Source organism: Chanos chanos, chromosome 13, assembly GCF_902362185.1.
Source record: "Chanos chanos chromosome 13, fChaCha1.1, whole genome shotgun sequence".
Lineage (NCBI taxonomy): Eukaryota > Metazoa > Chordata > Actinopteri > Gonorynchiformes > Chanidae > Chanos > Chanos chanos.
In genome coordinates this window covers 4,934,395-4,951,362 of record NC_044507.1, presented here as the reverse complement: position 1 = coordinate 4,951,362, position 16,968 = coordinate 4,934,395, and the positions used below count along the sequence as shown (strand labels likewise).

The window sequence follows — 16,968 nt, the reverse complement described above, 5'->3', positions numbered from 1 at the left end:
GCACAACTACCTGAGTTACCACATCACATTCCATCCCAGACACCGGGGACCATTTACGCACCAAAACCCCTTCATTAAACAGATAAGTCACAGACTGTGTGGCGTTTTGCTTTTCCTGAGCTGCCGAAAAACATGTAGACAACGAAACATCAGAATGCTGAGCCTTAATGAGCTGCTTTTTATCAATTGCTAAACATAGATCTCTTTCATCAGGCATGACAATAGAAACCGACATACCTTTCGGTTCAGAGGAGGGCCTGACCGAATCATCGAACCTGTTTAAAAAGGAATCAGAAAGGTCCGTTAAATCACCAAGCTTACGCGCCTGGGCACGCGTCACAACACACGCTGGAAAAACTGGAGCTGCGTCCAGCGCACTGGGGGCAACAACACATAAATCAGCAGTGGGATTCTCAATTACCTCGGGACTGGTCGGAAACACCTTTTCTCCGGCCAAATTATTTCTGAGAATGAGATCAACCCCTGTAACAGTCAACTGATCTCGTACACCAACTCGCACTGGGCCAGACACAAAGGGACAGGAGAGGTTAACGGTGTGAAGCGGCATGCGTACCACACTCATTTTAATTCCCCACACCAACAGATCAGAACCACAGTACGACTGGTCAGAAAAAGATAAAATACCACGCCGAGCCACAGAATGCTTCGCACCAGTATCCCGAGGAATAGTAATGGGAACCCTGTCCTCCCCGTTACCCACCAGAGAAATAAAACCCTGCGTAATAAAAGGCTTAAAATCATCATCAACCTCTTGTTTTTGGCACCCCTCGATTAAAAGCTCATGCTGGTTAGCGACTGGTTCACACTGAATTAGTCCTACGGCAAAGGGACTTTTACTCTTTGTCTGTTCCTTTTTCTTTAAAACAGGAAAGACTGAAATGAGGTGGCCAGGTTCGTGACAATAAAAGCACGCACGGCTTTCACCAGCGGCAGAAGGATTTCGCCGAAAGACTTTAGGTGATCGCGCCTTTTTATTCTCTGCAGATACTGGGGGGTCGCCATGCATAGGAAACCAAAACACACCCTTGTGGGTTAAAGCAAATTCATCGGCCAAAACAGCAACTTCAGCGAGAGAAGCAACCTTTTGCTCGTCAAATACAACACAATGCGCTTTGACAAACACTTTTTAAATTCTTCTAAAACCACAAGCTCTCGCATCTGCCAAAATCCGTTACTTTACTGGCTTGACACCACTTATCAAACAGCACCCCCTTCTCACGCGCAAACTCCACATACGTTTGGTTGACATGTTTCTCACAATTCCGAAATTTTTGCCTGTAGGCCTCCGGGACTAATTCATAGGCGCGTAAAACAGTGGCTTTCACGACATCATAATTCAAACTGCTTAACAGAAAGAGTGGCACATACCTCTTGAGCTTTTCCCACTAATTTACATTGGAGCAGTAGTGACCAAACCTCCTTTGGCCAATTCAGAGTGGCTGCAATGCGTTCAAATGCATTAAAATATGAATCCACCTCTGATTCTCTAAACGGCGGCACCAGAGCAATATGTTTACTGACATCAAAAGTTTGATGGGGAGAGTGCGGGCTTTGCGGTGTGGTAGGTGAATGGGGAGCGAGACTCGGCTGGCGTTCCAGCTCTAAAGCTCTCACCCTAAGGTGCATAGCCTCCACCTCCAACTCGCGATTCCTCACCTCCATCTCCTTGATTTTTAATGTCAGCCGAAGCTCCTCGGCGGTTTTCCCCGGCGTAGTGGATGGATCTTGGGAGGCGGGCGGGACAGGCGACACAGGATCTCGGCGCTCCACATCAGCTTTTCCCGCTGCCTCTGTAGCGGCAAACCCACCAAAACAACCCCTTTCCCCCAGCTTCTCAACCAGAAGCTGTTTCAATGGGGCTTGAACATTAAACAAATCGGCAATAAGCAGGCAAATCCGCCTTCTTACACTTATTTAACTGCGACAGTGTAGGATTCCTCGCGAACGAGTCTAAATCTAACTCCACTGTGCCACCCGAAAAAAACACCTAAAATGTCAACCATTTTTTTTTCTTAAATAATTTTTTCTCCCGGCCGAGCCCCCACTTGTTATGCCCACCCTAGGGGTCACCGAGCATAACATAAAAGTGACTCCCCATTTCCTATTCCCAGTGATGACCCGTGCCAGCGAATACAGTCCAAAAAGTGATTTATTTACAAAGGTGGTAATGAAGAGCGTCGGGGGTGAGCGTAGCCAAAACAACAACCAAAACAATTTAAAATTTATAAACTAAATAAACTACTTCCCAAAAATAAAAAAGAAAATACAGAATTCTTCCCTAACCCCCTAACGAAAAAACAGGAGAAAAGAAGAACGAACAAAAATGGCTTCACACCCCCTACAACTACCCGTACTGTTCACACGAAAATGATTTACAATATATACAACGAACATCTATCAGACCCTATACACAACGAAAGTAACAAACACACAAATAAAGCTTTACACTCTATACAACGAATATCTCTCAGAAAAATACACACAACGAGTTATCGAAAAACACTGCGAAAAGACACGGTCAAATTGGCCAGGAAAAGCGAGGGGACAACCGGCATCTGGAGGCAGCGTCTTTTTAAAACCAGCGCCGTCAGGCTGTGGGCCAATCCCCGACCGCCACCTGCAAATGAACACATTAAAGGGACAGAGAGACATACGGGGGAAATACACCAGACAGGGCAGGAAACAGCACCACACACAGGCAGGGGGAGAAAAACAGCAGCACACAAAATAATACACACTTAATGACTCAGGGTCATAACAGGCAGTGCAGTGGCCTCCCAGAATTCCATAAGGTTGGGACCATTCTTGTCAATGCAGAGGAAGTGACATTCATTTGTAAAAGACTCTCCTCCTCGTACATTGAACATTTCGGGTCTTATGAGCTTGTTGAATGCCAACATACAGAAATCGTAGTCCTGGATCCAGGACTCTGCTCATTCTACTCTTGAAGAGGAAAGAGTTGCTCTGATTGATGAAACGAAGAAGACAATAAAGAAAATGGCATTGATATGGCACAAGATGGAGCTGACATTTTCCTTTAGGTGGAGAGAGGTAATAGAGGGGCAGCCTTTGGTATCAGAGGTCCAGGAGAGATGGCCTGCGCTGTTTTCCCTTGAGGAGGTAAGGCTGTCCTCATCTATTTAGCAATTGTTTTATTCAAATGTTCATTGCTGTGTGTGTAACCGGGCAGGAATGATTATACTACATTGACTATAATTGAAGAAACACAGGATCTGCTGTTAGGAGTGGACAGGTATATTGGCAAACTTTATTATACTCTACCCTACCATGCCACTAGAGGCCCCTCCAACACACTGCATCCCACTACACCATCAGTTTCAAAATTTGTAATACCAGGCTTTTTTTGTTTGTTTGTCTGTTTGTTTTATCTCCTCCCGAGGAGTATGTCACTTACTGCAACAGTCAAACTGGAAACAATGGATCCGCCTGATTTTTACTGAATTGAATTGAATCGTCGATCTGCGTTTACATTCATGTCAACAGATGCAACACTTACTGAAACTTTTTTTTGCCAGAGCTAAATCATATATATTTGCATACAGAAATTATATGTGAATGTATACTAGTCAGGTTTTTGTGGAGGGTCTGTACAGAAAAACCCTGACGTAATGGTTACAATCAGATTACACTGTTTTTTGATTGTATTGTTCAGATATCTGAAGAATTTCATCAGACTTTCCCTCCTGGGGACCTTCAGTAAACCCTCGACAAATATGTGCCTCGCCTGCTAGGGCAATACCGGGCTAGGAAGGGAGCTTTTGATCAGAGGATGGAAGTCCTCCTGGGTGAACAGGTGAGTGAAGTGCAGCATGCAAAAGCTGAGGGAAAGTGGCCTGTCTTCACTTCCACCTCCATACCTTGAGCACTTGCTATGTTGAGCAGCCTAAGGAGCCTTGTCCACCAAAGCCCTTTTCCCTTGTTGAAAATACCAAGTGCTCCTTCACCTGGCATTTTAAGGAGAACATAAATACACTTTTCTCATTACAGAGACACAGAAAAAGATGTGGACTCCAGCAAAAAAAAAACCACTTTGATGGACATGCATCAGTAAAAATGGGTGTTACTAGTAATTTCTTGGTATTGTTAGTTGGTGGCATCTGATAACTATAATAGCATTTTTGATTTGAAAAAGTAGAAAGTAAAATTGTCTGCAGGATTGCAGTGTGTTTGTTTGTTTGTTTGTTTGTTTGTTTTAACTTAAGCATGTTACTGGGGTCTGACCTGAGCTTTATCCTCCTCGTTAAAGGATTTCTGATTTTGCAGTTTGTAAATTCACTCCAGCACTATACTAATTGATATGCTTGTGTGTTTTCCACTGGGTACTCTTTAGACATCAGACATTGTGACATTCTTTGACTTTTGCTCCCTTTTTTCTGCTGTGGGGCAACAGCCAACCCGAAACAGCTGGCCATTGTTAGCTGGTATGTTCTTTGGCAGAAAATACTTAACAATTAACTCATCACAATAAGGTTGTTGGGTGATAGCAATTGTGTCATTGTTTCTGGAAAGAGGCATCACTGCTGAGTCACAATATGAACACTTCTTTTTAAACCTTCCACAAGTTGAATGGGAAGAGTCAGTAGCATGTTACTAAAGTGAAAATTAGAGTCAGTAGAAATGTACTTTGTCTTTTAGTTTTCCTTAGCAGTCAATCATCATGTGTCTATTACCGTTCCTCAGGAAACTAACCGTGAAGAAAGAGATCTCAGAGGTGTGTCTGTTGACATCCTCACCGTCCTTGAAGATGATGATGATGATGATGATGATGATGCCGCCATATCACCAAGTGTGCAAGACGTGGCTGTTGTGTTGGAGGGGGCCATCGTGCCGCATGACCTACCAGACCTCTGTACTGCCTTTTCCATACATCGTTGGTCTTCTGTATGCCATGAACATTGATTATCCAAAGTAGATGAGGTGTACCTTTAAAGCAGTTCAGATCCTTTTCAAGCTTGGTTCTTGATGCTCGCAGCACACAATGTCTCTGGAGACAAAGCTGTTGCTGTATATGTTCACGGGGAAGCCAGACATGACTTTAACCTTTGTTTCACTTGTTGAAGTGATTTGTGGTTAGTGCTCATGTAAAATTTCACAGCCTGTCGTTTTATGCATGTCCCCATTGGCTGTGAAGTAGAAATTTGTGGAATTATGAGATGCCAGTTCACAAGAGGCATTGTATTTTTATTTTTTGTTCTGTTTTATTCTTAAATTCTTTGCTTTAATGTGCTGAAGCAGTTGAGGCAGATTTATGTCAGGGTGTAAATCCTATTTTGACCCGAAAGATAAAAGCAGTAACCATTCACAAAATCTGTGCTAAAAGGCCTGAAGAAATTCGTTTAAAATATGCACATGTTCTTTCACCTGTTCAAGTCCATTGTTCGTAGAAAAAAGAAAGAAAAAGAAAAAAGCAGTGTATGTACAATGGTCCGTGTACTTTTTCATTCATTATTCTACTTTTGGAAGTGAAATGGAAAACCAAAAACAAGTGGTATATGACTTTCCAGAATTCTGTAGTCATTGGGTAAATGAAAAGTAGAGTTGATTTAATAATTTGTGGTTTAAAAATAAATATTGACCCCTTTCTCGTTTCTAGTTATCAAATGAATATTACCTTGGCATAATAAGCGAAAATGTAATGATGAAAAAATGTCCTTCCTACGAATTCCCAAGGATGGGCCGCTTGGTTATGCTATTGACCTGGAAGGACTATAATGTGGCAGGTTAATCTTTCTCCGAATTCTCCGACAGGGTGATTTGAATGACTATGATGCCTTCTCTTGAGGCATACTCTGATATACCAGTGATACGAGGAGGTATGCGACGCATGCACACATTTCATAGCAGCTTACGGACATTGGCATGGGACGTGGATGCTTTGTGATGAGTGCACAATGACTTTGTGATAGTCACAAACGCAAGTGGGGAACATCTTATGCTCAGCTGGAAATAGACAGGTTAATGAAATGGGCCTACCATTACTGCAAATGCCGCCTATTTGTGGTGAATCATATTAGGGGGCAGGGCAAAAATATTCAGACCGTAACTGGAGTGAGATACTTCACTTCGCCAAGGGTCTGATTTGTCACATTGCTCGCAACAAAAAGAGATAAACATTCAAGTGATGTGGCAAATTAGTCCAGTATTCTAGTTTTAAACATTCTATAACTACAATATCTTATGAAAACAAAATAAAGCCATTTCTGTCTTTCTCTTTTATTCTCTTTTATTCAAACTGACACTTTTTCTAGAGTTTGATTTCATGTCCAAAAATAGAATACTGAATGAACAAAAAAGTACACAGACCTTCAACATATATTTAATTGGTTTAATGTTTAATTAGTCTAGGTCACTTTCATTTTCAGTATGTGTCCTCTGCCTCTGAATTTTTTCTTTCTTTTTTTGTGGCATTATTGGTATCTAGAGGAATAACGAGGAACAAACAGCTTTTACCTAACTTTCAGCTGTGTGCTTTTTATTTTATTCATTTATTAATTTACTCATTGAGCATTCCACAAATACAAGTACAGCAATATAAATTTTCCTTGATTTATAAAGGAAAAGTTTTATCTCACTGAGGCAAGTTTTGTTTATTCAACAAGAATATCTGTGTTTGTCGAAGGCAGAAATTGTCAGGGTTCCTGTGTGAACTGCTCTCTGTTGTGCCCCTGCTGGTCAGGTCTGGTGACGCTGTCATTTGTTTTTGGTTTTGTCATGTGCTTTTGTTTATTTTGGTTTTCCATGTGCTCTGGCCCCGCCCCTCACTTATTGTGTCATTGTGCTCACCTGTCTCTGGTTGAAGTTGTAATTAGTCTGTCTATTTAAACCCTGCCAGTTCTACCCTTTGTTCGTCAGTTCGTACCGCTTTCCCCCCAGTGTGTCGTACCAGCCTTCTCATATTCTGATTGCCTTCTGTGTTTGACCTCTGCCTGTTTTGTTTTTTTTTTACTTTTTTGCCTGTTGGATTTAGCCTCTTCTGCCTGCCTGCCTTGCTCTGTACCTGTTTTTGAACCTTTTGCCTGTCTCTGGATTTTGCCTTTGTCTGCCGTTTTGGATTGTCTGCCTCCCTCTGACTGCTCTGTGGTACGACCTCTGCTTGTTTTTTGGATTCCGTTTTCTGCCAAGTGTATTGAAAGACTTCTGCCTGGCACAATAAACATCTTATTCTTTCATCAGCGAGTCTGCAACTGAGTCCCCTGTTTTCCCTGACAGAAATACATGGCAATACAATACATTAGCCCCACAGGAATATCATAATTAGATGAGAAAGAAGATCAAAGTTGGTAGCACTCTTGTCTAAACTTATTATCCTTAGTAAAGTCAACAACGGTAGTCAAAAGTTGAAACTCAAAAATCTCTCACATCGTGTTGCCTTGATAATTTGAGTTTTCTCAACATTCTTGTTTTTACGTCTTCAATGAAACATATCTATTTGAAAGTAAGCAATGCCACTTTATAGTATTTATATAGAACTTGTTTTAATTTATAATGGAGAAGGAATCCATACATTAAACAAATATTAATAACTTTGTAAGACTGCATTGTATCACATCGCATCGAATTGAACCGAATCAAATCGCACTGAATCATCCCGTATTAAAATCGTATCATAGCCCATGTATCTAGATATGCATCGATCATCTTATAAGAGAGAGATGCACACCCTTTATATATATATATATATATATATATATATATATATATATGTGTGTATAAATATAAGGTTATTATACCATACATATTATTACCATTACTCAGTCTGTTTTGTAATCATATTGAAGTCTCAGTGCATTGACAGATCTAAATGAATATTTATTTTGATGATTGTTGATTGATTTGTGTATATAAAGATTGCTGCAGTGTGCACTTGTTAAATGTTTTTTATGACTTTTTCAAATATATCTACATAAAAATGGTCTTTTATGTTTGGGCTAGTCAAAATTCATTTCGGGCTACCAAAATATGTAGAATGCCTCCCGGAGGAGCTACCAGGGATTTAGAAGTTTTGCGAGCTCTAATATGATTGATCCACCAGAATTCGAATACATTCATTCACTGCCCGACGGTGTCATAACCAATGTGCCCTTGTTCCCTTGAAAGTTGCTGGGATTTTGGGTCAACATAAAAAAAAAAAAAATTTACTGTTGGAGGGGTTGTCGAGGAGTGCAGTAGCTGAAATCTTATTTGAGAGAAAACAAAAAGAATACAGTTAAGAGTACAGTAATAGCTGTCATGCAGTTGCCATTACTGTTGCTTCACCCCTTCAGTAACATTTATACTGAAATTTTAAGTCAAAACAAATATATCGTGATATAAAAGGGACCGCCTGTGCTTCAAATTATATCATGATATAAATTTTAGGCCATATCGCCAAGCCCTACTCTCGAGTGTTATCAATATTTACGCATAACTATGATTTAAAAACTCGACTCTGTTGTGTTTACAGACACATAACTGAGACAGACTCTGATACTTTGGACTGTCATAGGCACTACGCTCCCTAAACAGTAGTTGGCTCCGTAAGATAGTGAGTAAAAAAAGACTGCGGTAAGACTGTAGAGGAGTAGTGAGGAAGAGACAGTGAGTGAGTTAGTGAGGTATGCTATGCGATGTACGTGACTGAAAATATTTGCTGGAAATACAATATAGTACTCAACGGTTCATTCATCCCCTGTGCCTCAATACCAGCATAACAGACTCTCAGCGCACAAATAGAGTTTTAAATGAAAAAAGAAAATAGCATGTAGTCTTTTTCCCAATTTACATGGATACAGTTTATATATTAAAATGTCATGTGTCACATGTTTCATATTACATTTTACAGGGATACGCTCCTCAAATGCATAAACTAAATACATTGAAACACAGAAAATAAACATGTCCTCCCTGGTTTTACTTTGCATCTCTTTGAATTTAAGATAATGCAGTGCTGAAGCTACTCAGCTTCATCATTTTAAGGACTGCATCAAATTTATGATAGTTTCAATGAAGGTTAAAATTATATTTGATTAGATGTCTATTCCCCCTGTTTTGGAGATTGCTCTTAAAAAGAAAGGGATGCCTACATTAAAACTGTTGTTCTTTTATAGAGAGATATGATTTACAGTGGTTGTGGAATTTCTTGTCATTGGGGTTTGTTAATGCTGTGTTTTACATTGTAACATACATGTAATAACCCGAATATTTTTAAACACCGTATTATAAAGCCAAAGGAGAGATCTCACAAACAATAAAATTATTTCAAATGACCAAAACTCCAAAAGCAGTTTAATCATTATTAGAGCAAAGATGCTAAATTTTGGGAACCATACACTGCACAAAGATTTTGTGAATGAAACTCTTTCAAAACATGAACATATGATATAGCTTATGATTAGACAATTTAAGATATGATGTACGATACAATTCTTATTAAAAAAAAAAAAAAGGCTGATTGCACAAGTGATTATGCTGTTCATTAAAAATACATTTGTTGTGCTATAAGAAAAAAAACACTGTGTGTTTGTTAGTAGACCAATACACTTGGTGTTCATCTTCCACATGCCAGATCTCTACTTGCAGCAGAAGAACTGTACATCATTGAGACCAGTGTTATCTATATTCCACTGATATGGTTCTACCCTGGTCTGAATACCACAGATCCCACCATAGGAGCATTCAGAGCTCCATCTTCCCCAGTCTCCAAAGTCCATACCATAGCCTTCCAGCATCGTGATACCAGAGCACTTGAACCTAGAAGAGTGTTTAAGATCCATGGTATTCTTATAATATTACGAACAATAAAAGGCAATTGCAAACCATTTTATGAATTAAATATCCATACTGATGTTTCAGATCCAGTTAATCAGAACAGTGAATTCTGTTTCATAGAATTGTGTAGCTGAAAATGTTAACCTTATGTTGTTCACTGCTGTGTTATCACCATCATGCTGAGGCTCCACGTTCAGCTGGAAGGACTTCAGTGACCCGAATGGACAGAACTGAGTTCGTGTCCATTCACCCCACCTAGATATCCGCACAGACCACACAATTCTTAATCAGTGCTTAATATATAGTATTTGAATGTCTGCATTGACCTGTTCAGACTAACAACAACTGAAAATACAAGAAAAGAGGGAAATGGTGGGGAGTGACTACTTTGATGCAAATCCTAAATGGGAACAGAAATATTTAACACTGTAACCTAAGACATTTTGACACATTTTGCTATATAAGGCCCACTTAGCATGTGCTATTTAGTTGAAAGCAAAAAAAGAGAAGAGAAGAAAGAAGAGTCTGGAGACTGTAAGCAAACTCACATTACCACATTACCACATTACCATGGAAGATCATTTCTGCCACTTAAATGAATAATAAACAGATCATGACTCATTATTTTGACATAGCATGTTGTTATTTTGAGATATGATCTCAAATTATTGATTGTATCTCGACATGTTGAGATAATGTTTCGTTATTTAGAGACAGTATCTCATTATTCTGAGGTAGTATATCATTATTTAGAGATAGTATCTTCTTATTTTGAGATAGTAGGGTAAATTGAAATTAAAATGTTTCTGATTTCTGGCGTTCAGTCGTCAATAATGGATTCAATCACCGAAAGCTATTTCAGACGTGGATTCACACATCGTGAAATTCTACAGCTTTTAAATGACATACACGATATAAAAATAAGCCTCAGGACCTTAGAAAGAATGCTGCAAAGGTATCACCTTTGGCGGAGACAAAACAAGACCGATGTTGAAGTGGTGTCGTTCATTCACCATCAGCTACACAATTCTGGTAATCAACACGTCTACAGCTGTTGAAATGATCCATCCAAAACTGAATGCATTCACTCCGCAACGTAGGCCTACACCATCAACGCTTGGACCCAAAGTGACACAGTCTGCTGAGGTGTTGTCCTCACTGTTGTGCAGAAAGCTCTGTATTGCTGCAATGTGGGTATTCTCTGTTCCATGATCTAACCTGACTTTCTGTGGACAGCCGCTGTTTTCTGTCACACCATCAATAAAGTACACTCAAAAAAATGAAAACTAATGTTTGTATATTTAAAGCAAATAAATCAAGTTGTAGTAACTGGAATTAGTGAATTTCCATATATTACTTGAAATGTTATAGTTGAAAGAACACAAATAAGCCAATAGTTCAGCCAATGAAAACCAGTCATGTAAAATTCATTAGAATGAACTATGTTTATCCAAGTCGCACGGATGTCCCTACCACCAGGAGATTCCAGCTGCAGTAACCACATGAAAAACCTTGATGGGAAGAAATGGGAAGAGTTAATTCCTGTAAGGCAGCTTACAGTCGACGCAGCTGAGACTCGGTTTTCAATTGTTACTGTATGCCTATGACGTCAGGTTGTTGTTGTTGAAAACATTTCCATTTAAATGACAAAGAATCTGTCATTAGATTTATATTTACATGTTTATTGAATGAACCACTTATGCCTTATTCCACTGTCCACTTGTGCCACTTATGTGTGTGATGTACCCCATTGCACTGTGTGGACAGAAGCACTTTTCAAACGTGTGTTCATTTATTTTGTGATGTTTGAAAGTGCAAGTTTTCTGCCAGCCACACAGTGGCACAGTGGGTGGGGTAGTGGGTATCACAACAAGAAGGTCCCGGGTCCGATTCCTGTCCAGGAGACCAGGGGGTGTGGACTTTGTATGTTCTCCCTCTGTGTGCATGGGATTCCTCCGAAGACATGCAGGTCAGGCAAACTGGAGGCACTAAATTACATCCTGCGTGAATGTCTGTGTGTCTGCCCTGTAATGAATTGGCGACCTGTCCAGGGTGTTTCCTCGCCTCTTGCCAAATGAATGCTGGGATAGACACCAGCCCTCTCTGCTACACTAATTAGGACAAGCGGCTTTGAAAATGAATGAATGAATGCTGCAGACACTGGCTGTTATAGCAAGTGGTTGTAAATGCTTTCAGTTAAGTCTTAGTATTTATGAGTTAATGCTAGATTAATTTGTTAAATCCCACACAATCAAACTTGATCACTGATAGCTGTAGTAACAAAGTAGCACCACTAAATTAAGTTACATGAGGGTTATGTCAATAACTCAAATAAAGCCTTGTAAAAGAAATTGGAACAACATGGATGAAATCACTTTACCTACTCAAATAAATCAAGTTCGGCTAACTTGATGACATTAAACTGAGGTTACCACAGTAAATTACATTCATAATATCTGTCTTTTGTTAGATCAACAAGATTACTTAACTTTGAATGAACATGATTTATTTTCGTGGAAAAACTTTTAAAATTAAATTAAATAGATGCAGCAATTTTGTTTTGTTTTATTTGTTTTGTTTTGTTTTTTCATTGTAACCTGTGAGAATGCGTGGATCAGTGTTGATTTTGTAGGCTTCTAGCCATATAATCTTCCGTGAGAAAACCATCTGTGCAACCACGGATACAGACATATGGCTTTAATTTGTCATACCCGTCTATGTGCCAAAAATAATTTGGCCCTCGACTGGCTTATACACGGCGTCTCACACCGTGCCGTGCACGGAGATCTTCCCCACCACCGTGCATTAGTAACAGAACATGCACAGTCTCTCTGTCGGTAACTATCCGGGCTATCCACCACTTCATGGTGTACCGATTTGTAGCCTTGTTGATTACCAGAAGTTTGTAGCTGATGGTGAATGAACGACACCACTTCAGCAGCATCGGTCTTGTTTTGTCTCCGCCAATGGTGATGCCTTTGTAGCGCTCTTTAGGGTCCTGATGCTTATTTTTATTTTGAGTATGTCATTTAAAAGCTGTAGAATTTCACGATTTGTGAATCCACGTCTGAAATAGCTTTCGGTGATTGAATCCATTATTGACGACTGAACGCCAGAGATCAGAAACATTTTAATTTCGAATTACCCTACAATCTCGAAATAATGAGATACTATCTCTAACATACTACCTCAAAATAATGAGATACTGTCACTAAATAACGACATATTATCTCAATATATCAAGATACTGTTTCCATATTTCGAGATCCTATCAAGATCCTATTGATATCAACATAACGAGTTATGATCTGTTTATTTTTTCTTTTAAGTGGCGGAAACGGGCTGCCATAGATTACAGATGCACATTAAACTCCATTGATAAACTTACTCATTCATAAGTTACTTATTTTTTCTCGGAAACATAATCTGACAGAGCTTTGAGAAGTGTGCGTTGGCTGTAAGAACTGACCTACGATCATTCGGTTACTGAACATATTAATTTATGGGGTTCTTCCACGGCAGTAAATTCTTACAAGTAAGACAGACACTCTGAAGGCTGGTCACTTACGTTCCCGATGTAGATTCGACTCGGGTCGAATCGTCACGTCCTGGCTGTGTGCAATGAAGGCGAATGCCATTCACTGCAGTGTCATCACCGCCTTCCTGGTAATACTCAACCTAAAAAAGAAACGACAATAATTAAGAAAGTGTCATCAAGGCACTCTGTTGATTAGAAACTTTGTTAAATATTGTGCAGCTTGCAAAAACAACTTGGTTTAGACGTACTTTAAGACTAAAACCTGTCGCATAAGAGCCAGCTGGACAGAAGGCCTGGCTGCCCCAGCTTCCCCATGACTGCCCATTATCCACTGTAAGGACTGAGTAGTACTCCCTCCCTGTAGCACTTTTCACATCAGAACCAAAGAGGAGAGCAAGGAAAAGGAAGAGACTGGCTAAACCCATCGTGTCAGATGAAGTTCAAAATTCTGGTAAGTGTCTGACCTGGAACAGAATTTATTCAGAAACTGACCTTGATTTTGTTATCGGAATTTTCTGTAGATAAACATTCTATATCCCGTCAGCTAGCAAATGACTGCTATTGGGAGAATTAAACAAAGTCGAAGGTCAAACACACACTCAGTAATACTGCCCTGGTTATATAAGGGATAAATAAATAAATGAAAAATTAAACATCCCAAAAGACGATGAATAACCAGCCTAAATGCAACCTGGCTTGCACACAAACAGACAACCTGGAAAGGCATGTAATGCATGTAGGCTAGCATGACAGAAAGCATCAAAACAATTTTGTCCTCATAAAAAGAAAACTCAAACACAGAACCACGTTTATGGCAGTACTACATAGCAGAACATGCACGGCAATATATGGGTTCTGTCCTGCTAACCTAAAATATACATGGGTCATATTTGAGTACTTTCGAAATTAATGGTTATTCTGAAAATATGAGGTATTTCTCAGTGCATGTGTAAAGTTAATAAAACATAATTCACAACAATGCTTTCTATTTATTAAAATGTGTAAATCCTAGTGAGGTTCTGGGAAACGGGATGCATGTGTAGTGTTTTTCTTTTATTATTTATTTATTTATTTAACAAAGGTTGCAGGACACATAGGCTTACAGATGGAAGAAGACAAAGTTCCTCTGTATTCATATCAGTGCTGGAAATAGTATTCTTATTGTGTGTGTGTATGTGTATGTATATGTATGTATGTATGTGTATATATATATTATATATATATATATATATATATATATATATATATATATGTATATGTGTGTGTGTGTGTGTGTGTGTTGCTGTGCTGTTTGAACAATTTGTCACATTGTTCTACTAAGAGTCACTGTTCTTATTTAAGGTCACAAGTAAACAAATGCAAATGCAAGTGAATGACTTTCATCCTCTCTCTTGCTCTATCTCCTCATTAAAATCAAGCTTTCCTCAGTCAAGACCCATACTTGTTTATATTTGAAACCTCAACTCACAGATTTCGAAATTAGACTGAAATGGGGAAGACTAGAGGCATACGTTTGACGCCATGTTTAGCATTTTTAAAAAAAGGCTACAGATGTTACAGGTTACAGATGTTTTGTAATAATCGTTACTGTTCACCAAACAGTCACTGCCATTCTTTTGTCAACCAAGGTGTACATTATATTTGAGTTTGTAACATAGACTTTTAAACGTGTTCGGTAAGTTTCAAATTCGTTTGGTAAAATAAATTCTTTCCAGACACCGGACTGGCAAGAAAAACCCAAGCGGAAACCTTAATTCAGTCTCAAAACGAAACAGAAAGCTACATAAATTATCAGTTAAATTAAGGAACCACATGTTGATAAGTTATGTAGCTTCCTGCTTTATTTTGAGACAGAAGGACATAACTTATCAACATGTTGTTCCTTAATTTAACTGATAACTTATGTTTAGCTGTAATTTACTCAATCTCAAAACGAAACAGAAGGCTACACAAGTTATCAACGTGTGGTTCATTAATTTAACTTAAGTCACTGAGTGTGTCCTTTAAGATCTGGAGAAGCAGACGGAGAGTACAGTGAGTGATTGCCGATGTGTGAACCGTTTAGACTCAACAATAATATTTCCCGATTTAAAAATCCACATCCATACAGCACAAATTTACATTTAAAACTATTTGTATGGGGAGAACAGACAATACAAGCACTGTAAAAAAAAAAAAATCTATTGTTTTTACGTGAAAAAAAACTGGCAGCTGTGGTTGCCAGAATAATTCTGAAAAAAAATACAGTGAAAATGTAAATAACTTTACAGTTCAACCTGTAAATTTTACAGTTTAAAACTGTTGTACCTTACAAAAAAAGTTACAGTTTAAACCAGTAAATCCAACAGGTCTACTCACTGCACCCGCTGGCTACCATTATACTCACCCACTAAACCTCACTCCCATTCCAGGTTCACAGGACCAATGTAACCTACGTTGTGTAGACAAGTACAGTCCCATGCTGGACTTGAAGGTGCAACCTCGGGCATGGAAGGCGGACATGCTAGCAAGAAGGCTTAAACCCATGGGTGCTAGCATCTGTCACCAGCAAGTCTCTTAAGGTGTCAGAGACTGAATTAGAGTCTGGTGCAGGACTGTGCTTGTCTACACAACGCAGGTTACACTACTACTATTATACTTTTACTTCCCGCCTACTAATATATTGTTAAATATAGGCCTACTCAATTCTAAACAGACACATCACCTGTTTTTTTAAACCCTTCATACGCACATATTTTTACTGTATTTGCAGGCCTACAGATTCTTATCTGTAAGGTATAACAAATGAATCTGTAATACAGATTCTTTCTGTATAAAAAAAATCTGCCTGACAAAAAACAATATTTTGACACTGTCATATTGTTATTCTAACTGCATTGTACTGTTTTTTTAGTCTTACAGCTTTTCTGTGTTTAAACTACAGTGATATGTAATACTACAAAAAAATATGATTCTTTTGACATATTCTTACTTTAAAATGAACAGTTGTATTTGGTTCAGTATTTTACTATAGTATTCTGTAAATTAAACACTGCTTCATTGTTTTTCTATTTACTGTTTTTTGCAGCCCTTCACTGTTAATTTCACGAACATTCTTTACAGTGAGGACTAACAGTAATTCTAATAGGCTCATTTTGCTTATCTTTAGGGTGTGTCTTTTAACCTAGGCTACACAACCCATTTAAGCACCATGGTAGCCGATAGATCAACATCTAACATCAAATGCTTGCACCACCTTGTTTTGCCAGCCTCTCTCTCTCTCTTCTCTCATGGAAGGTGATTAGTAGCTATAGCTACTGGGCAGGATATGGTATAAAAAGGGGATGGTCTAAGATGGTGTCCACTTCCTCCTACTGTGAACTTGCCTGCACCGTGCAGTGATGGACAGCTTTGCCCAAAGTTTGCTATTCCATTTTCAAAGGGACATATGAACTCCTACACCAGGGGTTGAGAACCTTTATAGCTGGGTGAGCCATAAATGCCAAATATTTTTAGATTATTTTTTTTGAGAGCTGTATAACAGTGATGTGTCTACTTATAATGTTAGGCCTACATTTTTACTATTATGCTATATTAGGGTATAACTGGATCATTATTAAGTATTATCATTGTCACATTATAGGCTATCCATCCATCCATCC

The 16,968-nt window shown here is 38.9% G+C and overlaps 1 protein-coding gene across 1 annotated transcript; it reads right to left on the bottom strand.

Annotated features, from left to right (window-relative positions):
- Positions 1-9,274: 9,274 nt before the first annotated feature.
- On the bottom strand, positions 9,275-13,788 carry LOC115826201 (vitelline membrane outer layer protein 1). Its single transcript, XM_030789934.1, has 4 exons — positions 13,576-13,788; positions 13,358-13,467; positions 9,934-10,044; positions 9,275-9,771 (listed from the first exon to the last, which is right to left on the bottom strand). The coding sequence occupies exons 1-4, from the start codon at positions 13,750-13,752 to the stop codon at positions 9,591-9,593; spliced, it is 579 nt and encodes a 192-aa protein (XP_030645794.1). The 5' UTR covers positions 13,753-13,788; the 3' UTR covers positions 9,275-9,590.
- Between the last annotated feature and the right edge of the window lie 3,180 nt (positions 13,789-16,968).

Coding starts and splice junctions, on each gene's coding strand:
- LOC115826201 (XM_030789934.1), bottom strand. CDS start 13,752: ATGGGTTTAGCCAGTCTCTTCCTTTTCCTTGCTCTCCTCTTTGGTTCT. Junction 13,468..13,575: donor CGACAGGTTTTAGTCTTAAA/GTACGTCTAAAC, acceptor TTTCTTTTTTAG/GTTGAGTATTACCAGGAAGG. Junction 9,772..9,933: donor ACAGCAGTGAACAACATAAG/GTTAACATTTTC, acceptor ACACTCTTCTAG/GTTCAAGTGCTCTGGTATCA.